Source organism: Aristolochia californica, unplaced genomic scaffold, assembly GCF_029961685.1.
Source record: "Aristolochia californica isolate CCGP_79_NKW_82.1479 unplaced genomic scaffold, dmAriCali1.0.hap1 SCAF_5, whole genome shotgun sequence".
Lineage (NCBI taxonomy): Eukaryota > Viridiplantae > Streptophyta > Magnoliopsida > Piperales > Aristolochiaceae > Aristolochia > Aristolochia californica.
The window spans coordinates 5,245,904-5,273,324 of NW_027182214.1; the positions used below are offsets into that span (position 1 = coordinate 5,245,904).

The 27,421-nt window shown below is 35.9% G+C and overlaps 1 protein-coding gene and 1 long non-coding RNA gene across 2 annotated transcripts; one reads left to right on the top strand and one right to left on the bottom strand.

The window, feature by feature from the left end:
- The first annotated feature begins 1,051 nt into the window (after window positions 1-1,051).
- On the top strand, window positions 1,052-3,104 carry LOC137966229 (uncharacterized). Its single transcript, XR_011116200.1, has 2 exons — window positions 1,052-1,470; window positions 2,585-3,104. It is a non-coding gene; the product is annotated as an uncharacterized lncRNA (long non-coding RNA).
- Window positions 3,105-8,023: 4,919 nt separating this feature from the next.
- On the bottom strand, window positions 8,024-24,650 carry LOC137965906 (uncharacterized). Its single transcript, XM_068812287.1, has 6 exons — window positions 23,779-24,650; window positions 22,729-23,119; window positions 18,061-19,481; window positions 17,775-17,888; window positions 12,237-12,376; window positions 8,024-8,582 (listed from the first exon to the last, which is right to left on the bottom strand). The coding sequence occupies exons 1-6, from the start codon at window positions 24,196-24,198 to the stop codon at window positions 8,534-8,536; spliced, it is 2,535 nt and encodes an 844-aa protein (XP_068668388.1). The 5' UTR covers window positions 24,199-24,650; the 3' UTR covers window positions 8,024-8,533.
- Between the last annotated feature and the right edge of the window lie 2,771 nt (window positions 24,651-27,421).

The following is a 27,421-nucleotide window of genomic DNA, read 5'->3' on the forward strand; positions in this document are numbered from 1 at the left end:
GTCCCCAATTGGCATTGTTCTGCTTGATTGATCATTGCTACAGTGTATGACCGATCTTGCTTTGCAAATTATGTATGCCTGGACAAGTATGGTTGATTATTGCTACAATGGATGATCGATCATGCTCTATAGCACAGTCTGGTGCAATTTTGGTTGATCGATCAATGAACATGTATTAATCGATCATGTTATGTAATTCTTACTAGTGCACATCCTGGTTGATCGTTCATTAACAAATACTGATCAATCAATCCAATGTCAGTTTTTGGAACATTCAAAGCATGAGAAGTGATTCTTAATTGATTCTAACAGTTTTTGGAATATCAAGTTGTACCTCAATTTTGAAGTCTTGGGGATTTTCTATGTAACCTGGACTCTAATCTTTAGTTCTTCATTTCTTTACTTGTGAGTGATTCTTCAAGATGATTTGACAAACGATTGAAGATTGCGGTCTTGATTTGACTATGTCGATTTTTTTTGCATAGACCTTGGTTTTTGTCTTTTAAAGATTATGCATTTGAAATGCTCAATTTGTAATTTGTTAAATCAATTAAGTTTTGTTATCATCAAAATATAGATAAGAGTCAACAAATTAAACGTACTAGCTTAATAGGGTTTGCTAGCAAAGCCTCTACATGTGAACTCCATTTTGCAAGGAATTGAAACTCATTCAGAGAAGACGCATGGAAAAAGCTGGTGTCCAGGAGAAACCTCTATGATTCCTTTCCTTCCTAATGTTGAACATGTTCTACATCCAAATCTGATTCCTGGCTGAGTAAACAAAAGCCGAGCTAAATTCGGGCAATCGGGAATTCCGGCCCAAATCCGTAATTACAGTCTGGCCTCGTCCGCCCGTCAACCCATTCCCTTCTATTATAGAACCAGCACCACTCGCACCACAAGCTTCAACTAACCTTCCCCATCTCAAACCAGGAATCTCAACTAACCCCCACAAACTGGAGATCTTCTCTTCTCATCAATCTAATGACAACAGGAGAAACTACCGTCATTAGAACGAAATTCTAATAAATTTTTAGCGTCCCGTGCTCGAGAATAGAATGAATGGCTATTAGTTAATGAACGCGACCTACCACTGTTATCGTTAATGCTCTTCTAGAAGACAAGCTACCATTCCACGGACAAGAAAGTGGGGTAGAAGACAAAAGGGGAAAAAAATCGGGCTTCTTCTTAAAGTTCCTTCACGGTTTTGCTTGAACAAGACTCCGCCGTGGCTCCTTGCTCCTCCGCTCTCGATTCCTTCCCTTGGTACTGTAGTTGCTTTCTGTTTGTAGAAGATGAGAACCTCTTTTATGGTAGGGGTTGTAATGGTTGTCGCGGTGTTAGGGAGTCAGGGGAGGAGATGCGAAGCGCAAGTGCACCATGTCGTTGGAGGAGACCGTGGATGGGAGCCGGCGTCGAACATTGCAGAATGGTCGGTCGGCAGAGTTTTCCGGGTCGGTGATAAAATATGTAAGCTCTCTATTTCTGGGTTCTTCTTCTTCTTCTGTTCTTATCTGTGGGTTTACATGACATTTACGTTATTGGCAGATACAGCAGTTGAGATTGCCGTAAAAAATACTCGAACTATCTTTTTCGCGAATCCTCCAAACAAATAACCATTTTGAAACAAACTTGATCGCCTGTGTTCTTGAAAATTTTCATTGACCCCATTGAAGATGAAGTTTTCCCTTCTGTATCATCAATAATGCATGGGACATCTGCTATCAGGAAATGTACACTACGAACTACGAAATTCCCATTACATTTCATCCTGTAAGAAACACACAGAACGCAGATAATTTTTCTTTTGGCTGCAAATCTCACTATATCACGAAATTGTCAGTTCGTCCATCACCATTATTTTCGATTTCCAATAAGACAAGAGTGATCCGAGAGCGTTTTCCAAACTCGGACTGTGTTTCCTGAGATTTATTGGTGGGAAAACGAAGTTTCGTCGAAGTTTACACAGAACAATAGGAATTAATAACAACAACCTAGGAGAAGGGACACATACATTAGGCCCACTTCTTGTTCTGTCTTCCAGCAGTTGCTAAAATCATGGTTTCTCAACTCACTGAGTTGAATCTTTCTTTAGTGCAAGTGAGTCGATCCAAGCCAAGCATATGGAATTGGTGTTGTGCCCAGAACTGTCTGAGTCAAATCCGCTGGATGTAAATCCAGCTGATTAGAGTTAGACTCGCAGAGGAACATGACTAACTTGTCTCAAAAACTAAACTTTTAATGACTTATTTGAGTTCCAGTCCACCTCTTGGTAACGGAGGAAGATCAGATTTTTGAGGTTCCAATCCGTTTTCCATTCTGGGCGAAGCCATCGTTTTCAACTGCTTTGCCCTTGGATCTGCAATTCGAGATTTTCTGGAGCTTCTGGATCCTCCTGCGCTAAGTCCAAACCCGTGACAGGGATTCAACGGTCCTGGGAAATCCCAGACCCAGCATTCCTGCTTCAGGAAAGAGACAGCTAGTGCTAAAAACCATTAAGCTATTTTCTGCTCTTTTGTCATCTTTTATTCTACTGGTCCGTTAATGGTGTTTGCCGCGGCACTTGGCACTCGGCATTTGGCAGGGTTCACCTTTTCTGGAGCACTGGATAACGTAATAGAGCTGGGTGGCAGAGAGGAGTTCGATTCATGCGACCTTAGCAACCCAATACGGCTCTACTCCGACGGCCTGCTGCAACTGGACCTTGACCGTGAAGGGATGCGTTACTTCACCAGTGGCGGATCGGAGAGCTGCAAGAAAGGCCTGAAACTAGATGTTAACGTGCAACCACCGGCGGTGACGGCCCAACAATCACATGCCTTGGCAGCATCGGAGAAGCCAATCCACGACCATGCCATGGCAGCTGGACCTACTTCCTCGATCGCTGCCACTGTGAACAACAGCCACTTCATGTATCTGCTGGGACTTGCTGTTGGTTGTATAATCGGGCTGTGAAGGGGTTTGCAATTGGTTCTTTTACCTGGTTGTGTTTATCCAGTTTGTGTATGTTGCTTTGTGTAATACAATGAACCTGAGTGGGTTGAATTTGGTTTAGATGCGTTTCTGAAGCTATGTGAAACGAAGCTGTGGACAATGATAGAAAAGGCCAAGAGACTTAAGTGTGTGTGTGTGTGTGAGAGAGAGAGAGAGTATAAGGGAAAGTGAAGGGGATTACACTTTGCTTTTATGTATATTTTAATTCATTAATAATTATTGTAATCATAATTATATCATAATAAAATTTAATTATATTAAGTGAATAACGTAATTATAAAGTAGTTTATCAACTCATGGACATTTGATCGCCAAAATTAAAGCCCCAAACAATGATTTGGATCATCGACATCAAACAACAATTCAAATCAAATCAACCTAATCAAAGTTGAACGACCCAAAGATGAAAGCATGAAGGTTTAGTCAAATAATTTGTCAATTGACAAAATCATAACTTCAGTCAAAATCTGAATCAACAAAGAAAATTGAAGTTTAATCAATTATCAGGATGAAGAAGGTTTGGTCAAATAGTTTGTCAATTGTCAAAATCATAACTTCAGTCAAAATTTGAATCAACAAAGAAAATTGAAGTTTAATCAATTATCAGGATGAAGAAGGTTTGGTCAAATAGTTTGTCAATTGTCAAAATCATAACTTCAGTCAAATTATGAATCGACAAACAAAATTGAAGTTTGATCAATTATCGGGACAAAGAAGGTTTAGTCAAACAGTTTGTCAATTGTCAAAATCATAGCTTCAGTTAAAATCTAAATCAACAAACAAGATTGAAGTTTGATCAATTATCAGGATGAAATCGATTGTACCAGACCACCACCAAATTAGATTAGGAGAAATGTCACTTAGATGTTTTTGGCCTTGGTGGCTTCTCAAGAGGGGGAAAATTGAGAATTTATAATTAAAAACTATTATTTTGTTTAATTAATCATTCATTTGAATCACAAAATTAAACATGAATTGTAACATTAACACATGAGCACACAACAACAAAAAGGAACACAAATTTTTTTTTATCGATGTTCCCCTAATGGCAGTCACTGCCCAAGAACCCTTGCTTGGGAAATTTCTACTATCTTACTATAATAGTTGGAAAAATATAAAAGAAAATACAACCCTCTTTAAGCCACATGTAATACCTTATTACGCGATTTCACTCTCCCAAAAGATTACAACTAAATTCTAGCTCTAGTAGGCCTTTCCTTTCAAGACTTAAGGTCGTAGACAACCTTTACAAATTTCCAATGATTCGAGACTCAAGGTCGTAGACAACCTTTACAAATTTCCAATGAAAAAGAAAAAAGGAAAGTTACACAAACTTACAAATTTCTTTGGAGAGATAACCCTTTCTCCATGTAAGATCTAAGTCTCTAGAATTTAAGCATGAATATGTGTAAGGAGCTTGGTAGAAACTAAGATGAATATGAAGATTGAAGAGAAAATGAAAGTTTGGGCAATTTTTGGATTTTCTCTTCTAATGGGAAAAAATGAGGAAGTGAAGCTCAAAACAATTTTCCAAAGTTTGGATATTCAAATATAGACACAACTCAAATTCCTTAAGATGTTTGGGAGAGGTATATATAAATTCCCCAAGTCAAACTAGTAGTTATTTGCCCGTTTACAAAATGCTAACATCTCACTGTTTGATCAATGTAAAGTGAAGGATCAGTCAATATTTTACTATTGATCGTCTGTGTACACAAACTAATTGATCATGAGATGAAGTTACTAGTTGTGTAATACATTTATGATCAATCAATGTCTAGGCAATGATTGATCATGCATCGAGTCTCTTACTGACATGAATCTGCTTGATCGACCAGTCTCATAGGGTGATCAATCATGCTTTGCAAATTTTCTTGTCTGAACATGTATGATCAATCAGTCCACTTGGAATAGTTGATCATGTTTTATAGCACAATCTGGCAGAGTTCTAGTTGATCGTTCAATGATCACATATTGATCAATTATGCTTTATTTTTCTTGCAGTTACACATTCTGTTTAATCAATCATTGCAGACAATGATCGATCAATCCAAAGCCAGTTTGCTAGAATTGACTTCAAAGCATGAAATTTTTTATTCCTAAGAAGGTTTAGCGAGTTATAAAACATGTTAATGCATCGGCTAAACACGATTTTGAAATATGCAGGTTCAAAAACTCCATACCATATATGTGGTTCAATTCTTCGTTTATCTTCTTTTTTGTATATTCTTCCTCCTAACAATAATCTTCAATTTTATTTTGCTTTGGTTCAACCTTTGTTTATCTAGAGCTTTTGTCATAGACCTCATAATGCTCATGCCGGAATGAATGTGTCTAAGTATATAAATAACAACCATTAATAGCACACTTTCAAGCTACTCATTTTGTTATCATTAAAAAAATGAAGGCCAATATAATTCTATTTTAGGTCTAATAAATGCCATTAAGCACCACACAAGCAAAAGAGTTCGCACATAAGTGACATGTGGTTCCAACAAGAACTCTACATCACCACATGGCATCAAACGAATGTCATCCAATACTTGGCTTTGTCATGTGTCACAATCTCAAGGAATGAAGACTTAGCTCCTCCATGTGCTGCGATTTCAAGATTGAAGTCGATGGTACCAAGCCACTACCACCAAAATTAAATTAGGAGATATACTGTAATTAAGTGTCACACAAACAGAGGAATTGGCACATAAGTGACATGTGGCAACAAAGAGTTCCACATCACCACATAGCATAAAATGGTTTACTCATCCAACACATGGTAGAATATTTGGCTTTGCCACGTGTCACAATCTAAAGAAATAAAGACTTAGCTCCTCCACATGTTGTAATTTCAAGAAATAAAGACTTATGCCACATGTCATGATTATATTATTATTATTATTATTATATCTTATCATTCATACTTAGTATTAGTAATTGGTGTTATACTTATTATACATTACTATTTTTATTGTTATTAGAATTAAAACTTAATTATTAACCATAAACAACTACCTTATTGCATTTTATTTTATATTATATAAATTTTAAATATAATATAAAATTTACCTTTTTAATTTATTTATTCGTCATTAATTTATTACTTATGTCCCTAATTAATCAATTTATGATAAAATTTTAAATCATTGATTAGATACCAATACCTCAAATATTAATCACCATCAAGGATTAAAGATTAATTTATTATCAAAGATAATAAACTATTACCACTTAATTATTATTAGTTAGTCATTAACAAAAATAGTTAATAGTTAAATATTGTCTTAAGTTAATTGGAAATGTTGATTATTAAATAACTTTGGAATTAATAAAAGGAGTTTTTTTTTTCATCTAAACAAACAGAAACACCGTGGCCCTCATGGTCCTCGCCCGGCCCATTTGACCAAGACAAACACGTAATGGATCCATTAATAACTTATAGACAAATTACTCGTTGCAGGACTCGAATCCGACAAGGAAAAGATACGGGAAAATCACCAAAACCGAGAAATTTTGGTGGGAAAGAAGCAGCATTTCTCCACCCTGCAAGGTACATGAGAAACTCATATTCAAATAAAGCGAGTCAAGCTGAGTCGATAGAGATGAGTTTCTATCAATGGGTTTCCAGTGAACTTGCTTCATTGTCATCCATATGCATATCTCACCAAGCTTCAGGCATGCATCACATTGATACGCTTTCTCACTTCATTAAGTTAATTCATGAAGAGTAAATGGGAGAAAGGGAGAGAGTTGATTGAATGAATCAAACATCCAACCTGTACCCTGTTTGAGTCAAATGATACTCTGAAAATCCACTCTCCATAAAGGCTGAAACTCCATCAAAGAGTTTAGTCAAAGGCTTTTCTAATGAAAAACTTTTGATTTTCTTTACATTCATTCTATTTAACCATAAAGAATCTGATTTTCTACTCTTAGTAGAAGTGACTGTGTTGTGCTCCTAACATTTAAAAATTAAAAATAACTAAATAAAAACAGTTTCGAATCTTGAATTTTGATGTTTTAGATTGAATTAAGCAACAGAACATATTTACAATCCGCTTCTTGGACATATATAAGACTTGTCCGTTTCTTCTTCAGTGATATCATATGGGAATTTCCACAAACAGATTGATCACTATCCAGAATAAATCTTCTCTCGAAACCTAGAAACACCCATTACACAAGGAGACTAATTTGCCTATAGATAAAGATGACATCTGCCCTCTGCACCCACTAACGAAAAGGACACAGTTCAGCCGAAGTATTAGCAACTATTTCAACTTAAGAAAGTCCGATTGTGATTAAATTTACTAACCAGAAAAGGGTAAATCACCAACCGAGTCCTTTCCTTCTCAATCAGACTGTAATACATGTCACTGTGATTGGTTCTATACAACAGGCCAAGTGCATTTTAATGTCTTGGGTTTAACATCTTGTTAGAAAACATCTCAAAGGGGTATTAAGGTAAATATCTTTTCCACGTAAAAAAGATAACAAAAGGTATAAATTAGTATCCTCCTCATAAATATGATACAAAAGGTGCAAATAGAGAAGATGATGTATATCTACTTATGTCTTTTCCTTTTGATAACTTGTAACCCTAAAAGCAATGTAATTATTGTAACTTCGTTCATAAACTATAAAAAAAAATTCAAAGCAAGGGATAGATTATTAAATCTCCCCTCTTCTCTCTCAAAATCGTCTTTGCACTTTTCTCTCAAACCCTCTCTCTCTCTCTCCATCTCCTTAATCGTCCCTCCCCTCTTCTTTCTTCCTCTTCTTTTCTCTCATCTCTCACCCTCTTGGCTAAGTACCTATCATGGGATCCTAAATCTAACACATCTTAATCAGTAAAGAGAATGGTAAACGACAAGAAAAGATTTTAGAGTTGTACAACCTTGCCTTGAGATTAAGGTTCGCACAGGGGTATTATCATCCCAGACTTGGAAGCACTACTTTTCCTTGTGAAGGGTATTATCATCCCAGATTTTTTAAAACCTCCAGCAGACCCAACAGAATTCTACAGATTAACCACGTTAGGGATACTGACCAGGCAAGCTCAACAGCAAATTTGATCACCCGACAAAAGGGTATATCATCATCCACCAGCCAGCAATCGACACACGCTTGCCAAAAAAACTCTGTATTTACTGCAGAGACTTCACTGAAAGATGATTTTAGGATTACAACATCAATATGAAGCTTATAAACAGCAGAGAAGCGAGATAATTTACAGCATAAAGTTGGTGACAGCATGTTCCAGCGAGGCCCATTTTACAGACCTGGCTCTCGAGACAAACAAGAAACTTTCCATCATCTGAATAAACAGGATGGCCGGATGAAGCCACCATCAATTCTCCTTGTATTCTCATGAGGAATGCCAGCATCGCAGAAAATCATGAAAGCTTGATCAAATTGCAGTTATGTAATATTGCAGGTTTGCAGCATTAATCAAGGACCCAACATTCTGGATGGGGCCCTGCCGGGCTTGCAGGGACTGTTTCCCAGAACATGATAATTGTATGGTTTTTAAAATGGGTATGATTTAGTCGGTCACTGGTCGAAAGAGCCCTTTGGATTCATCATAAAACCACCTGCAAAACAAATTTTAGGTTACCCAGGGGCCTGGACAGCAGAATATACTATCATGGGAGGCTCAAAGTTTTTGAGGGGAAAAGAATAATTTTTTTTAATTAGAAAAAAGAATCCCACTGACAAGCTTCCTGGACCAAAAAGCATCTTAAAGTTTGATAAGACCTACGGTATCCAAGATTAGGCACTTGACATACAAATATGTATTACACGAAAAACAAAAATCAGCGGGATATGTATGTCAAAAACTGCCCTTCACCTATTCCCCTGCACAAATCCTACATCCTTTGATATAGAGGACAAAGAGTTAACAAATAATTGATATTACTACCGTTAGACTTCTCATCATCTCCTGATCCTTGTCTTAACTCTATTGCTGACTTTATGGAACTCCTTTTTCAAATTAAATTGCCCGTATGACGAGGTTCATTTTCTGATTCATTTCTTCCTGCATATCTCACAATAACATCCTTGGGTACAATACAATATTCCTCCTGTTAGTCCATCAACAACCTTTTCTTATCAGTGCACTGCCTGACCAACATAAACAGGTCCGAACCATCTCAAACAGCGCTCTTTTACTCGCCCTTCTGTTAGGAACACTCATAAGCACGCTCCAGTAAGTTTATCTCTAGTTACTCAGATCCTTGTAGGTCAACGAGGTAATACATTGAAGCCATGAAATATTTTTAAGTATTAACCAAAACCAGGCATCTAATACAAGTGGCACTATACGTTAGACATGACTGTAGCAGAAGTAACCAAAAACCCCACATCTCAGTATACCTAAAACAAACCAAAAACCTACAAAGCAATCAAAGTCAACCTGGCATTTTTTACCCTTGAATGCATTCAACATGATAGATTTCTAGAAAGGTGTAAACCCAATCAGAAACTACATGCATACTTCTTCTCTTTGTTATCCATATAACACCGAAATACGGTCTAGATACTTGCCTAACCCTGGGTTTTAACACATTACATACATCATCTTAGTAAAATCATCATAAATACTTACTCAACTCCAACCAAGCCATAAAAATGGTTTTGTTTTTTACAGTTAAGCCTAATGCTTGTGAGACTTGAACCCAAAATCTCACAATGGGCCAAGCCACAAAAATGATAAAACATTTCATAATGTGGGCCTCTCAGTATAGCAATCAATACAGGCCAATTGACTAATGTGGGATCCGTCTAAATAACAACATATTAAAAAAAACTTCAGGAGATCTTAGGTTCAAGACCGGATTCAATAATAACAGTAGTACTAAGAGCTATTAAGTGGGCCCACACTTATACAGGCTCACATTAATTCAGTACCATGTAAGGCCTACTAAGTTATAATAATATTTTCAAGAGGGCATTCTTAGTCTTTTTTAGGTTAATCTCACGAACATAATTTGGCAGCAAGGTATGTAGGTATATTTCAGGCTATGATAGGCGTATCAACATATTAATTTGAAACCTAGGGTATTTAGATATATATGTACAGGCTATTTAGATATTTATACCATTTGCATAGGTATGTAGGAAATAAACCCCTTTCAAAAACATATTTCTTTGGAATGGCTTCCATATATAATTTTGCTTAATTTTATGACATGATAAAAATTTTATCATGCCAAGTATATTGTGCATATCAGTAACCTCCGTAAATTAGCTCAATAAGCATATTTCCGAGCGTAAAATTCTCCGATTTCCATACTTTTATACATGTTTGATTTTAGCATATCCTAGACCAAAATGGATTTTAATGCTTGTTAGAATATGAGATTAGGGCATAATTTTGGTACTTCTATGTGTGTGATATTTGATTCTAATGGTCAGATAGCACTCTAGGAAGTTAGTCTATGAGTCAGCTCTATTTTCTGTCCATTTTATGCCCTTAAATTTAGTGTATTGTGAAATTTTTATACTCTAGAGGGATTTTTGCCATTTTGCCCCTTTTCGCTTAAGTGATATATAGCCTGTTAGGGGTCGAATTCTCCCCCGAAAGAGAGCAGCTTCCCAAGCTACGTTTCTTTGATTCTTTTCTCTTTTTTTTTATCTCTTTTCTCTTTTCGCTTTTCCCTTTTCCCTTGCATCTCAATCTCAAACTTTAAATGGTACATAGAGATAAGTTTCAAGCTAGGGAAGTTTTTCTTGCAATCTCCTCTTCTCACTTTTCATATTTCAGTTTTTACAGGAGGATCCTTCACATTCTTCTATTGGTGGGAGGAAGGTCTGATTTTTCCACTTTTGTTTTTGCCATAACTATCTAGTTGATGGCTTCTACTGCTGATTGATCAGTCCACTATTCTACTAATGCCCCTATGGGTCATCTGATGGTCCTACACTGAAATACTGTTTCGTTAATAGCAATGACCAAAGTTTAATGATCAAGTTACGAGTTGTGGGGCTTCTACAACAATACGAATAAACTTGCATCTATATTTTCTCAAGAAAGTAATTTTTGAAAAGTATGTAAATTATATGTGAAGTATTTCAGTGTGCAAAGTGGTAAGTGATCAGTTACTGACTATGTTACTGAAATGTGAGGTGTTTTGCAGGAAATTAGTATTTTTCACCAGTTTACCACTAATACAGATGAACTTTGTAAGTATGATACTATTTGGGCCTAGCTATTTGTGAATGATGATGTCTCTACCCTTGAACAGGTTTTCAATCGCATAATTCATGTTAAAGGTGCCGTGGTCACCAAAAGTAATAAAGATAATAAAACTGTTGAAACTACAGCCCTCAACCTTAACTCTACTTCAAACAAGTATGAAGCCTCACGGGGTTATGGAGAAAATGGTGGAGGTCGTGGCAAAGATTCTTCTATTCAAGGATATGGCGTGCTGATAGAAGTAATATAAAATGCATTCATTGTGGCAGAACAAAGCATTTTTCCAGTAGTTGTTGGGAGAAGTTTGGAAACCAGCAAGGAATAATTCTACTTCAATTGGAAAGGAGAAATTAGCAAGTGGTTATAGAGTTTGGATGCTCTAGAAGCCATTGTGATCACTCTATATTTATGCTATAGAGACAGTCATGTGTTATGGTTCTAGTTGTATATGTGAACAAAACACAATGAAATTGATTGTCATTTTATCCAAGATGTCATTATACAAGGGAAGATAGTTACACCTTATGTAAAGTCTTCTGAGCAATTAGGAGAAATTAACTAAACCCCTTGGGAAACATGAGCATATGGTACTTTCTAACAAGATGGGATTTGTTAAATATTTATGCTCCAGCTTGAGGTGGGTATTAGAAATTGAGAGTAAGAGTATTTCTATCTGTGTGATTTTTGCTTCTAGTTGTGAAGTTAGTCTACAAGTCTATTCTATTTCCTGTACACAGTATAGGAAGTTAGTCTATAAGTCTATTCTAGCTTCTGTTCATTTTATGCCTTTATATTTAGTGTATTATGAATCCTTGTAATCAGGGGCACTTTTGCCATTTTGCCCCTTTTTCACTCAAGTGTTATAAAGCATGTGAGGGGTCGTCCCCCTACCGAGAGCAGCCTCTCACGCTGCTTTTCTTCTCTTCTTTTTCCTCTTCTTTCTTTATCTCTTGTTTTCTTTTTCCTTGCATCCCCATCTCAAACTTTACAATGCTAAAAGCAGCATGAAATTCTTTAGAAAATACATACAACTTCAAAAACAACTTACTTGGACAAGAAAACTGGAGTTAGTCCAGGCTGCCCCTTTCTCCTTTCACTCTCCTCCTTAAACTTGATGGGCGGTAGGACTTGGCATGGGCCTTGAATTAGGCGAGCTGCTATGACATTTCCATGATTAGATTCGTACACCTGCAATGGAAAGAATAGAGAACCAGAATAAATCAAGAACTGTGACTATATTTATAGAGCTTAAAACAAATAAAGTATGCGGATGTGACGTCCAAATTGATGAAATTCAAACCAGAGTGAGAGAGAGAAACAAATGCAAACTTATCAAACAAGCAGTTTGATTTGTACAATAAAATTGCCATATCTCAAAATTGACGTACAAAGTAGTTTGTAATTTCCATAATTTATTCAATCCAGGATGATGAAAGTGAACCCAACCAGCAGACAACACTCAAGGAACATACAAGTCCAGCAAACTTGGCTCCTACAAGATATATCAGTGCTATCCATTGAACAGGACAATATAAAACTCTGCAACAATAAACAAAGGAGCTGCTTTTGTTGGATGTTGCAACTCTTGCAATCATTTATTAGAACAAGAAGTATATATGTTGCCTATGGCCATCTTTGTTGTATGTAAGGGTGGCATCGAGCCGAACCAAGCTCGAACCTGCATATGTTCGAGTTTGGCTTGATCTGGATACTTCGAACTCAGAGCTCGAGTTCAAGCTCAACCTCGAGCCTAAAATTGGAATCCAACTCGAGCCCAATAATTTTAATCAAGTTTGAGCTCGAGTTCAAGTCGGGTTTGAGCTCCAACCTATATTTAAAAAATTTCGTAAAATATATATCAAATATATTATACATAAAATTATGCATAAATTCTAAAGAAAATTGTGCATGACCTCTTGTATAAAATTACACACAAATATTGTACATAAACTCTATTTAAAATTGTCCATACACTCTGCATAATATTGTTCATACACGCTCATAAATTATGCATAAACTTTGTTAAATAATCAAACACAAAAGTTTAAATGAAATATCAATATTGACTTGCACAGAGTGGACACCAGTTGACAAAAAGCTCACCAATAGGTTATGGTCAAAAACATATGTCGAGCATGGCTCAGCTTGATGCCACCCCTAGTTTTGATAAGTTGATTAAAAAATAGTTTGTGTAATGGGATGACGATGATGGGTATTAGTGAAATTAAAAATCATAATCGATCACTCACCGGTTGAACCTAGGTCACTTGATTTTGACCCTTTCTTGACTAAATATGACATCAATAAGTAATCATAAATTAAAATAAAAAGTAATAAAGTTAGATTAAGGAATGATGGTAGAGTACCCTACTAGAGACCGACGCCCCAACTATCAAAGCAGTTCTCGAACGCTGGAAAGAGGTAAGGGTGGGTTCTTTCTCCTCGTTACTCATCCTCCGATGTTGAAGACAATCATCATCGTCAAAATGGTTACAAAAATCACTCCATGGAGCTCCATGGCTCAGACGTCAACAAGAGGTAAGGGTTCTTCTCCTCGTTACTCATACTCTGATGCTCATGGACAATTTTACAACAATTGAAACCCTTACCATTCCAATGATTGTCAATAGACTCTATAACCTTAACTCCAAAAGAGGTAAGGGTTCTTCTCGTCGTTACTCTTTAATCCAAGACTACGACTATGGATTCTCAAGCCCTAGAAGAAGCCCCAGGTTCGAAACACGACGCCAAGACTGGAGAGGCATTTCAAATTCGCTGAGACATGAGAGGTGTTTCATCCAATCCCGAAAGGCAGGTCTTCGCATTGGCATATTTTAGAACTTCAGATGTTGGTTTAATTAAACGAGCAGGCTCGCAAGCTTGTGAACCGAACCGTCACTCGTTCGAGTTCGGCTCGTTTACTTAAACGAATCAAAAGCCCGATCACAAATTCAGTTCAAGATCGGGTTATTCGAACCAAGCCGAGCTCGAGCTATTCGTGAATCGGCTCTGTTCAATGCCACCCCTAGTTGTATGGTATTCATTCATAGGGCGCCTTCCGACTAACATTATTAGAACCATCCAATGGCGAGCGTTAATTCAAATGTGGTGTTAATCAAGAGTTTAGAAAGTAATCATTCATCTAATCAGTAGATCTAAGTAGATGGAATATTTACCAATAAAAAACTTGTTAGAGATGTCCAACCAAAAATTTGCAAAGCCATTTTGCATGAATATTTAGCTCTCAGGAATTCTATGTGGGTGCCCTGCAAAGAATAGTACACTAGTACTCATATGATAACATCAATTCCCATTTAATGTCATAGTTTTTTTTAAAATAGTAAATATTTCTATATGGTGTTCATAATGGGAATAGTCCCACATGGGTTAATGTCAAGAAAAGTCATTTGATTTTTGAAGAACGGACTTGGATGAGTCTTACATGACTCTCACAGTAAGAAGTCTCATAGAGCCAAACTTAATATGGTAGTCTTACAGGATTATCACAGGAGGAAATCACACAGAAGAATCTCAATTAAAGGTGTTTTAGTTATGTTAGATTTCTATTTATATTAAGTTGATCTAGGATTTATCTTTAAGTATTTGGCTTTGGGTGTAACTGAGACAAGGATAGTTTAATTGTAATTAAATTCTATTTTTTTCTCTATTATAAATACAGGCTCATTGTACTCAAATTACAACAAGTCAAAGAATTGTTTCTATTTTCCATAACTTCAACATGATAACAGAGCGGGTTCTGTGAGTTGACTCTGTCAACCCATAGAGATAATGTGATCCTTTTCTGATTTATCATCTATGGTAGTTTAGGTTTGCATTCTATCTTTTTTCTTTTTTCTTGTCCTAATACCCATTGTTTTCTTGGCGTTCGCACCTCCATACTAAACTTTTCATGTTGCAAATTATATATTGATGGAAAAATCTTCAAGTCCACTTTCCAACGCAAGGAAGTTTGGCAATCAAAGTTTTCTATAAAGAGAAATCAATATTTGAAGCAACAAAAGATAGACTGCAAGAGAGGTTCAAGCAACAGCAAAAAGCTTCAACTTTTGAGCTATTTTATACCATCAAGAATGAGACTTTATATGGAGAATTATATATCAAGAGAAAGATCTGTAAGTCTATTTTTTTACCTATCCAACCAACTTTCAATCTAAGTTTTCTAGAGGGAGATATCAATCTCAGAAGAGTCAATGGTCATGTTAGCCAAAGAAGAAAGAGCACTTAGTTCGACCAGATTAAAGAGTCAGAAATCTATCAAATTCTCTCTTAAAAGAAGTACATTTTATGAAGAAAAGTTATACTTGGATGAAAGGTATCGAAATCTAGTTTCAGAAGGAGAAAATTTTATGTCAATCTGATTTATAGATATTCGTATTGGAGTCGACAAGGGTCAAGCAAAATAATGAAGAAAATCAAGAGGTTATAAAAGATTCAAGAACAAAGCCTTTTATGTCAAATTATGTATCAATTTAAAGCTCTCTGAGTCTAGTTTCTTGAGCAACAAACTGTTTGTGATTTTGAATACATTTTTGGAGATATTGATATTAGAAGTACCAAAGGTCAGTTCTACCGAAAATCATTTTTTTATTTATTTTCTCTCCCATTATCTCTCCTTGCATTAACGTGAATTGAGTTTCCTTTTCTCTTAAAATCTGAGTTTTCTAGCCAAATTTCTTTTCTAATCAGAGAGTTTTAGTCAAACTTCATCATTCTATTATGTGCTCATTCAAGGTATACTATATTTTACTTCGATGTTGCTTTCAAGTTTTGCGTTTTTGTTACATGGTCGAATATCTTCCGTATATTTAACTCCCAAAAATTGTGGTCACCCCAAAAAAAAGTTATACTTGGTCAAATTTATTAAGTTCTACCGTTATAGTTTTTTTCAAGTTTTAAAAAAAAATAAGGTCACTTTGGAAAGTGTTGCATAGCCGCCTCCTTCCAATTAAAGTTGTTTTCCTTTAGTATTCTTCAGTTTATCATCTTGTGTTCTTCTCACTTCAAAGCAATGCCTAGATCCATTACCTAAAAAGTATAGGAGTATGTCCAACATCTAGCTTGAATCAAGTCTTTATTCTTCACCCAAGAGGTGATTTGTGTTTGAGCTACCCTTAAAAAGTGAGTAGTCTCTTTGTTGTGCCCTAAAGTTGGGCCTTTTCTGCCTTTAAAATTGAGTAAAGTGTATTTCACACTATGACCATTTTTTACTGGTGTACGGAGTTTTGTCATACGACTACGAGTGATTTTATTTCTCCCATATTGTGTTTTGTCCAAGTTGGATCTCTCTATCCTTTTTATCCCCAACTTGAGGGGGAGAAGAAGAATAAATACAAGAAATAAGTATTTTGTTTCACATGTTGTGGAAATTTTTATGTGACCAAAATATTCAACATAAAGAGAAAACAAAAATGAAGTTCTTTTGCATAAAGATAAAAATTTTACATCTATGCAGAATTTTTTTTAGTAAACTCAACAAAAAAAAAAAAAAAAATGAAGAGCTAGAATCGTTTTCATTGCAAGTTAAAGTTATGAACTCCAACTTGAGGGAGAGTGTTGAAGAGCAGATATGGAAAAGTCTTACATGACTATTATAGTAAGAAGTCTCAAAGAGACTGAATTAATATGGTGGAGTCTTACAGGAGTCTCACAAGAAGAAGTCTCATAGAAGAGTCTCAGTTAAAAGTGTTTTAGTTATGATAGTCTTCTATTAATATTCAGTTGTTCAATTGTTCTACGACTTATTTTAAGTATTTGACTTTGGGTGTAACTAGGACAAGGGTAGTTTAATTATTATTAGATTCTACTTGTTTCCTCTATTATAAATAAAAGTTCATTGTACTCAAATTACAACAAGTCAATGAATTATTTCTCTTTTCCAGAAATTCAACAAATTAATAGTAGGAAAAAAAACTCTTAACTTCTGCTAGTCATTTTTGGATGGACATGGACCCAACTTTAACATGGTACAAAAACAAAACATTTGTCTTATTGGGCCATTTGCATCCATCGTGTCTCAAAACTGTTGTGTTTGAGTAGGTCATGATGTGAGAGGGAGTATTAACAGGAATAATGAACCAATATCAGAAAAAGTGCATGGTTGGAAAAGGAAGTTTCCTAACTTTGGCTAGTCATTTCGTGATAGATCTAAATCCGACTTTAACAAGTGTATTGTTTAAAAAAGAAAAACCAAATTTTAATTTATTGCCCAAGGAAGCACAAAATCTTGTGCATTTTTTTGCATAAAGAAATTGAATATGAAATTGATTCTTTTAACATGTTCCAAAACTACCAAACTCCAAATAGGGCCCCATAATATCTCACTTAATTTACATAGAACACATGCAATTTTAAAATAACAAAAGTTACATAAAGCACATACACTAGGAAGGTTAAGAAACCTAGTTTCAGAATTTAATAATCTCCACACGTAAGAAAATATACAAGCCACAAACAGGGTTCTAAAAAGAAAATACCGGAAAAATAAAATATAATTGATAATTCTCTACTTATCTATAGGTGGTAAAAAATTCAATAACATCACCAAACAGAAATTGCATCGACAAACCTCATCAATTTCAGGAGTACATGGTCGGCCAACAACCGCCGGCAGTTCAAATGGGAAGTAGCACTTGTTCAAAAGAGCCCACTTCGACTTTGTTTTATTGTCCTCCCACAAACCCTATATAGAAAAATCGTGAAATTTTTCTCATAAATAATTTATCCACTATAGCTAAAAACAATTATTTCAATAGAATCCATCTAATCCATCAACGTTAATGACATGAACACAATTACCAGGACAACAACAAAGACATCCCTAGGTACCACAAAACCAAACAGAATGTAGATACCTGCAGTTTTGAAGGCAAAAGGTGATGATTTGAGGCAAAAAGAACATAATCTTGGAGCTTATAAACCATCCCATTACTGGAACAGGATTCATGATAAGTCTTCTCATCAACAACTCTGACTACATCACCTACCCACTCAACGTCAGGCAATTTCTGCAGTGAAGACCTTTTGTCAGCAGGTCTATCATCATTTTCCCCCTCAAAAAACACATGAGTCTCTCCTTTTTCCCTTTGCTCCACTGCACTGCTACTCACAATAGCATTCTGTGAACTAGCTGGTCTATGTAACTCAGATGTACTCTTGCTAGCTTCAGGTATTTGATTTTCAGGAACCCCATCATCAATTTGCACTTGTGGTTTGCTATCATCATGTGAAATAGGCAGGGCTTCAGCATGAGAGGCGCCCTGCACAATTCCTCCTGAACAATCAGACAGAGATCTGGCTTCAACCATTGAAGTCAGATTATGAGCAACAGTTGACATCTTTGCATCAAACGAAATGAATTCATTAGTTTGTTCAGTTTGATCATCATTCTGTTCTGACACACCAGGAGAACGAATTTTCACTGGCCTTTCCTTTGGAGGATCATCACAAGTCCTGGTGCAAACTCCATCTTCCACACTTAGTATATTTGAAGTGACAACTTGCAGTTCTGTTTTATTAGGTGCTTTGATGTCATTGGGAAGTTCACTAGGGACGTTATCCACACTCACAGACTCAGCAGAACTTAGTAAGCCAGGGCTTCCATTAGCTAATAATTTCTGGTGACCAACAATCTTCTGATCAGTATTTTCCAACTTCTTATCAGACAAAGCTTGAGCTCCAGAGGAGACCATGGATGTCTTTGGTGTTGCAAGATTCCTACTAACACGGCCATATTTAGGGGGCAATGGCCGTCCATTGCTGATTTGCACACACTTGGAGCAATGCCATTCGCCTTTAGGAATGACCTTCTGATTAAACGACTGAAGGCATTTTATGTGGACTCCTTTCTCACAACCATCACAAACCAGAAGACTCTCTACATCATTTATTATTAGTTTGCACACTTCACAAGTCATGGGCTTGTTCATGTAATCTATGGAAGGTGGGACCCACTGAGGCTGATCAGCAACCTTAGAATGCAATATTTTCTGAACATTTCTAGCTATGTCATTATGAGGGGTATAAAATGAACTTGGTTGCTGCACAAAAGTTAAGCCCTGAAAGGGTGCAGTTTGAACTGCAAAAGCTTTGGGGTTGGGATCTCTCATAGCCTGCGAAGCTACTTGAAGGGTGTTTGGTTCTTGAGATTTCTCGGATGTTGTTGGAGTATGATCTGGCACTTTATTTGATACACTGACTTTATGTAGTGCCACAGAAGGTGTTTGGGAGGAAGATGATGGACTATTGTCTTGCAGGTTATCACCAGAAGTATTTGCTGTGTAAAGACAATCTACAGTTAGTTGAGATTATTATGTGCAGTTGAGCAGAGAAAAAGACAGAATCATAAATCAATCCCTAAATTCATATAAAAAAAATAAAGTTCCAATATATGAAGTAGGAGATGACTCAATCGTGGAAGAAGAAAGTCATCCAAAACATGTGAAGATATATAAAAGGAAGAAGAAAAGGAATGAAGACTGAAATACAACTGTTTACATTTTGGGAAAGTTATTGCATCAAAAAAGCACTTTCTTAGTACATTGTTTCTAGAAAGTCAACAAATTTCCACTTTTAATAGTTACTTAGTTTGTCTACAGTCCAATTAAGAGAGTTTTGTTTAAGTGTTTAGTAAGTTCCCTCTATTGCAAGTTAATTTACGAAAGTTTTAAAGCTCGCAAGTCTATTATTAGTAGTATCTATCCAAGATAGTTGCTGGAATTCTTTCCTAGCAAGTGGTTTCAATTAAGTAAGTCACAATACTATTATAGTGATGTAGCCTATTTTGGCAAGGTCATAATGGTTTTAGAGAATATAAATAGGAAGATTTCTCAGTAACCATTAATCAGCTTTGAAGATTAGTACAAGGTTTTTTAGTTGCTGGAGCAACTTTTTTTTCTCTCTTTTTTCAGAGAATAATTTCTTAGAGGTCTTGTTCACATGTAGTTAGTCACAAAACACATGAAAATTCAAATCTCTTTGAACTTGATAACCAGGAAGAAAATAGAGGTTGGGTTACTCATATTCCAGCCTTGCCTATCAACTATATTCCAATAGTTTTTTGTTGTGTTTTTTCTCTTGCAAGTCATCATCAGAAGTATTTGTTTTATAAAGACAATGTATGGTAAGTTGAGATTGTTCTGTGCAGTGGAGCTAAGAAAAAGAGAGAATCATAAAACATAATCTCTAATTCATTTAAAACAAAAGAAATTTCTTAAACACTTCAACTTTGGTCAAATTCATAAGTTGACTAGGTTTCACTGGTCTAATAACACAACTCTTCCAAATAACACTGATAAAGAATGCCCAAGACTGACAAAGGGAAAATACACTAAAGCACACTCTTAAAGGACAATAAAATCAACTTCAAGTTGTGATGGAGATCAAGACTTCCAAGCAAGTACAAGGAAGAAAAAAAAATGTGGCTATTTGGCTCAACAAAGAGATTGTGTGGGATTTAGTTGTAATTTCCTCATTATTTTCAATGGCTTATGTTAGTTGGGCTTTGTCTTAGTCCATAAGAATTAATTGATTGTATTTGTAATTTTAGTTTTTTAGTCTAATGGCCCTTTTTAGTGTTAGTTTAAGGTCTATTAGGGTTCTTTTGAATTTTAATCTTGGCCATTATTTTTAATCAATAAGATGTTTTTTAATCTACAAATTTTAGTGTTGTGGCTAGTTAAAGCCACCGGCGTCCTGTAATTGGCACTTAATGAATGAAATTCCAGAATTATGTTATTTGGGTGTGAAGCTACGCTCTCTCTCAGAAGTAAATTCCAAAATCAGGTGTTATGCTCCCTTTCTCTTTCTTTCTTTGTTTTTATTTCTCTAAGATTTTGCTTCCAAAATATTCTTCTTTCGTTGTAGTTTCATTCTAATTCAATTTCACTGAGAAAGAAGCCATTTTTTTCGTTTTTACTGTTGCATGATTCTGTAGCAACCCTAAAGTTGCTGGCTTTCCTCTTTTGACACTCTTTTCTACAAATTTCAGTTCTTTTTCTTCAATTTCAAGAGTATTTGCTTCAATTACAACATCTCTCTATCAATTCTCACAATCACCTATAGTTCTTTCATCAAAATTTGCTTTTCCTAGGATAGGTTGCCTAAATTAGGGTAGCATCTACCCAAAACAATTGCATCTTTTTCATTTCCTAGCCTGTTTTGAGACTTTTTTAAGCTTTATTTTCCTTTTATCCCCTCAGATTTGTTAGAAATTCATCCCTAAGATATTTTCTCCTTTAGTTAGTGCTTGTTATGAATGCTTCTAGTGACTTTAAAACATTTTCATTGTTTAAGTGATTTTCTTATGGTGCTAGTATGCAATTAATATGATTTGTTTAGTCAGCACCTATTAGAACCCTAGAGCCTGAAATCCTGTCCTATGTCAAGTTGTCTTCCTCTCAAAGGATAAAGAATAACTAGGTCATAAAAAAATTATTATTGCTAAGTGCAGTTTTACCTAGTCATCCTTAATTCCAATAAATAATACACAGGCAACATGTCCAAGGAAGTGGTAGAGCTTTTGCTGGATCCTGAACATGCTGGAAGTATTAGCGAATCAAGTTTATAATTTAACTGAAGTAATTCGCTTTATTATTAATCAGCCCATTCTAACAGCAGAGACTTAATGACTTTCAAATATATCATCTGCCTAATTTGTGACAGACCAAATGAACACTGTATTCTCCTTTCATCTATAGTGAATGGAGTAATTCTGCTACACAGTTTAAGAAAGTCCAAAGTAAAAGCAAACATTTAAGACCAGAAAGATACCCATTGAAATATTTATTTATGTACTGCAACCTTCTGTTTGCGTCAACATTAATTGGTTTTTTACTGCCAATAAAGCAACTTTCCCAAGAGACTTAAAACAGATGAGATCATTCCTGAGCTCTTGTCCAAGGGTATGAGCATGAGTAGGTAAGATGAGTGAACAAATAAATGTTCCTATATCTATACCAATAAATTGAACCACCACAAATGAGTAATAGACATATTCCGTATCGTATGTCACTTATTCAAGGAGCAGCCATAAAATTGGGAACTCCATGATCAAAATAATTTTCATAAGAAAAATCAATATCCCAGAATTCAATTAAAAAAGGGATATTTCTAACAAGAGAAACTTTGACAAAGAAAGCCATCAAGGACAACTGGAAGTGCTTCAACAAAAGTAGAAGAAAAAAAAGTATGGACATGCAGTAAAGTATCTGACAGCGCCTAACCATCTTGAATCTGAAAGATTCAGTACAGAAATCAGACATGAAGAAAACAGATTAAACAAGGTAATATCTAAGGGATAGTTGCTCTTAGCAGTGAAACGTGTAAGCAAAAATTATGCTTTCTCTCCCAGAACAAAAACAAATGCTATATACAAATAGGAAATATGTAAACTAGTTGGAAAGAAAGAGCAATGGCATAAGACCCTATAAAGATAATAAGAAAGAACATCCTGGCATCTGTCTAGCTCCTTGAAAAGAAAAGGAAACAACCAATAACAATTCATAAGTCATAAGATGTCCAACCTCGAACTTGAAATAAATAAGTTCCATTATATGGCTGCTCCAAAATGAAATGCGCCGGTTCTGTTCGAGGCAACACAAATGAATGGGAATCATTTGCTGCTGAGTTACTAGATGGTGGATTCATCAGGATAATAGCAGGCTGTGCTTGCACATCACTACAGACAGCTGGTGGATTCAATGCAGATACTGATGGCATTGCAGAAACAGGGACCATAGGTGAGGTAGTCTGGAAGTTTCCAGTAGATAAAGGAGCTGAATTTGGTTTGTCCAAAGGGAACCTATGGGATCCACCTGGATGAGTCTGTGTACACTGGCCATCAGGGCTAAGATTCACAGTATGCATTCTTGAGGTATATGAGGCTTGTGATGCAGTCTTCTGTGCTTCTTCCATCTACAGGAAAGAACACAGAAGAAATATCAGATGAGAATTTTACTCAAATAAAGTAGGATCACTCATAGACTTTCTGAGTGCTCGATAAAATATATTACAATATGATCGATGTGATTACTGTACTAATAAAATAAAGAACCTAATCTGTGAGACAAAAAGTATCCAAAAGTTTGAATCCAGATGAAGAATCCATCAGAAAAATATATGGTTTAACCCTGCTCACCAAATTCATAACTCGTAACAGTTCTGTACCAGTTCCAGTTACATGAAGCATGACTTTACAATTGTTCCAGGTTTTGTTTAAGAAGGCTATACGGTGTTGAGGTAGGACTTGATCTGTTTAGCAGCCATGAGAGAAACTAATTTGCAGGAAAACAGTTTAAAATAAAATCTTTATTAGATTGGAAAGCTAAAAATATAAGCAAGAAATTTCAGCTCCATAGGAAGATAATAAATTGGTAGAAGCGAGAAGTTGAAAGAAACACGAAACCTAAAAGCCTCAGAGAATAAAGAAAATATTAGACTTGCGTTAAGTATATACATTTATATAAATCATGATTTCATCATGCAAATTTAATGAAAATGAATACATTAATACAAAATATATGTATTATTGAAACTAAAGGGATTTGAAAGACAAAACGGAGAATAACCGCAACCTTTCTTTTTGATAGAGAGAACCTCTGTGAAATGGAAAGTTTGGAGGGGCGAATCTCCATTGCCCAGGGCTCCTTCATCTTGTGAAGTCCAAGGTCTTCCATAACAACCCTAACAGCGTCTCTGGAGAGAAGGTCTTTGGGGGTCAATGACTCGCACATCTCCGCGAGCTTCTCTCTTGCCTCTACCATGAGTCCTTTCTCGGCTGCGCTAGGGTTCCTGCCGGCCCGAATCTTCCCCATAGCCGATAAAACCATGATTATCTCCGCAACCCGCTTCAAGTCCTCACCACTATTAACCTTCGGTTTCTTCGGCAACCGCTCCTCACTTTCCAAATCGCACACGTCAGATGATGACTTCTCATTGGCAAGTGAAATTTCCTTCTCCTGAACCCGATCGTTCACTGGGGCGACCACGTCCATTTGTGCAATGGAAAGGTACTTACCGCAAGCCGCCGACCCCCCACCCACAAACACCGCTTCACCCAATTTTTCCGACTCTATAGGGCATCACATAGGAGAAGGACACACAAATGCCTCCGACATTCACATTCTGAACAGAACCTGGACATCCGAAAAGATAAAACCAGAGGAAGATCAGATCCAGCAATCTATACCAAGAAGGGGGGAAGAGATGGAAATTAACGACAAGGGGAAAGTCGGAAATCGGAATGGAGGGAACAGAAGGAACAGAGGGATTTGAAGAAGGCGAATAGGAGGGAAGTGTGGGAATTTAATTAGCGGCTTTTTGGCGGGTACTAAGGCTCAAAGTGAAACGGTGGGGAGAGAGGAGGACAGAGTGAGAGAGCGAAATAGAGAGAGGAGAGAAGGAGCGACCGAGCGAGCCAAAACGAGACGGGCTTCCTGTTTTGTTAATCGGTCGCGCACACTGGACTTTGGGGAGAGCGTGGCCTCTGTCGAGAGTCGCCGAGGAAAAGCGGAATTCTATTAGCAGTTGTTAGAGCAGAATTAAGGCTCGATGGGCGCAGCCCCTGGATAAATATTAGCTTAGGACACGGATCTTTGATACTAGAAGACTCCTCTCAGAGCTCTGTGGGAGACTCCAAATCTCGCACTACATAGAAAATCTTGATGGTCTTTCTTGGAATTGTTTGAGAGAGAAGACACAAAAAATAATACAAAAATAAATTAGGGCATAACATTAATACCTTCATAAGCACATAATTTATGTACTACCTAATATAATGCCATATATTTGACCCAGTTCAAGAATCTCATCATGCAAGTTCAACAATGATCGATGTTGTTTGTGTCATCTACTGTCTCATTGTCTCCGACTTCTTTAGAAGTTTATGTCCAATTGAGGATCAAATGTTCACTTGACTTATAAGCCACAAGTAGTTGACGAAAGACATTGCGGAATTAATGTTGTCACTTATTTGGTAAGAGTTGATTTTGTGTATAGTGCCTTGGTGAGGCCTAAACTTCATGTCGGAAAAAGTTCAACAAGCATTTTTGTTGTTTGATGTGTCGGTGAAGCCAACTTCAAACTGACTACAACATAACCAATTTGCAACTTACGATTTTAAGGTTGGAGGCTTATATGTGGTTTTTCGGTATGTGCTTCATTAGGGTAAAGCACAGTCATGATTTCACACATTGGTTGATTTGTTGTTTCTAATTGAAAATTGGAGTCAGTACAATCAATAATGTGTTCGACGTATGTGTTATTTAGCACCCCTAATTTGTTTCGTTGTTGATAGTGAGCAAAATTTAGTTAATGTGAGCCCTACTTTTCATAAAATTTCTTGCACTTTGGTTTTCAAGTTATTCGAAGCCTAAAATTGTCTAGTTACTATAATGAAAAATGCCAACCTGCTTTCAACTGAAATTTGCTAACTCCAACATTTATTTCTCTTTGTAAAAAATTGGAATAATAACTTGTTTCTTGCATTATAGATCAAACTTATTGTCTAGTTCACTCTTGATGGTGAATACCCCTAGTTGATTGAAACCTCTTTTTGCCTCTCATAACTTTCTCTCTGCTTGACCTCCACTATTTCTAAGATCAAATTTTCTTTGTAAAAGAATTAGAATGAGAAGCTATTTGCCGTGTTGGAAAGTCGACAAACAATCAAACATGAAAAAATCATAGAAGAAAAGGGTACAAAATCCACAATAAATAAATAAATAAATAAAAACTAATACTAAAACTCTAGGATTTGCGCTAGAAAACTAAACATTCTCTTTGTCCAAAGAATAAATTGCTCAAATGTTAACTATTACTAAACTCAAATTTTAGCTTCCATTAAGTAGTAGTGTTACCTTACTAACATTAACTCTGATGGCTACTTAATGATCATACTACCCTTATAACTTATTATGTCTTGTTTACACCCAAATTAGATGAATTCACTTATAATAACTAATATAGTGTCTAATGGAACTAGTTGATGTGGGCTTACGTGGAGCAAAGTTTACTTGGTCAAATGGTCGATAGGGAAGGTATAGTCCCAGAAAGACTAGATAAGGCACTAGCCACTTACGATTCGTTACAATTGTTCAAAAACTATCATCAAACCGGTCTTCAAATACTTTCATGATGCCAACCCTCACATAGCCCAAAATTATGAATACCCTTATGCTTTGAAGCAAGCAATGTGGGCTGCATACCCAATTTTTAAATTTGGTTTCTACAACATGGAAATCTATCAATTGGGTTCAACATTTGGTATTATTTTTTAGTGCATTGTCCAAATACTTTTATGTGGCTAAGAGTTATATATAACAAAAAATTATGCAAAAGCATATTTCTCTCAAATTGTTAAGTATTGCTCTAACAATATTGATTACCTTAGAATTTGTATTTGTTGGTCCAAGCAGCAACCCAAGATGGGGAGAAGGTAGATGGGGGAAAAGGAAGAGGTGAATTAAGACTTTTAAAATTTTAATTCAATCAATCATTCAAAAACTAGAGTCATTAGAAGAGGATTATGAATCAATGCATGTTAATTGATTGACTAATCAATGGCATCGAATTGTCAAAGTCGACTTTCTCCATCGCTTCACAACAACTAATTTTCAATCCTAGGCTATAAATAAAGATCCAAAGCATATCCTTATGAATCTAAGAAAACTTTCAATTGCATTCACAAGCTTACAAAAAAGTTTTTCTTGCCCAATTGCCTTTTATTTTAAAAAGAGAAGAGTTTATTCAATTTTTCCTATTCCTTCAAATTGTCTTTAATTCCCTCATTCATTACTAGTCTCTCAAAAACTCCATATCATACTTTCCTTGAGCTTAAAGATTTGGAAGTGTGGGTCTCATTGTGAATAGGGACATTTCTCTATAGAAAAGTGTTAAGTTATGTTTTCACTTTTGTATCTTGATAATTTTTACTAGGTTTTTTCTATGATCTAAAATCTAGAAATTTTGGTCATATAAAGTTGTGAATCTAGTCGGGAAAGTTCTCATAGAGTTCTAATCTATTCGTGTTGTAAGAAATCTCTTTAGGAGAGATTTGACAATAGTGCAATTGGGGATTGACAATAAGATGCTATAAAATCTCTTCGTATGTTTCATAGAGAAAAATTAGTGAAGTTTTTACGAGGAAAGGTTCTTGGACAATAATTACAACAAGGGGAACACTGGTAACAAAAAATCTCATATTCTTGTGGTTGATTG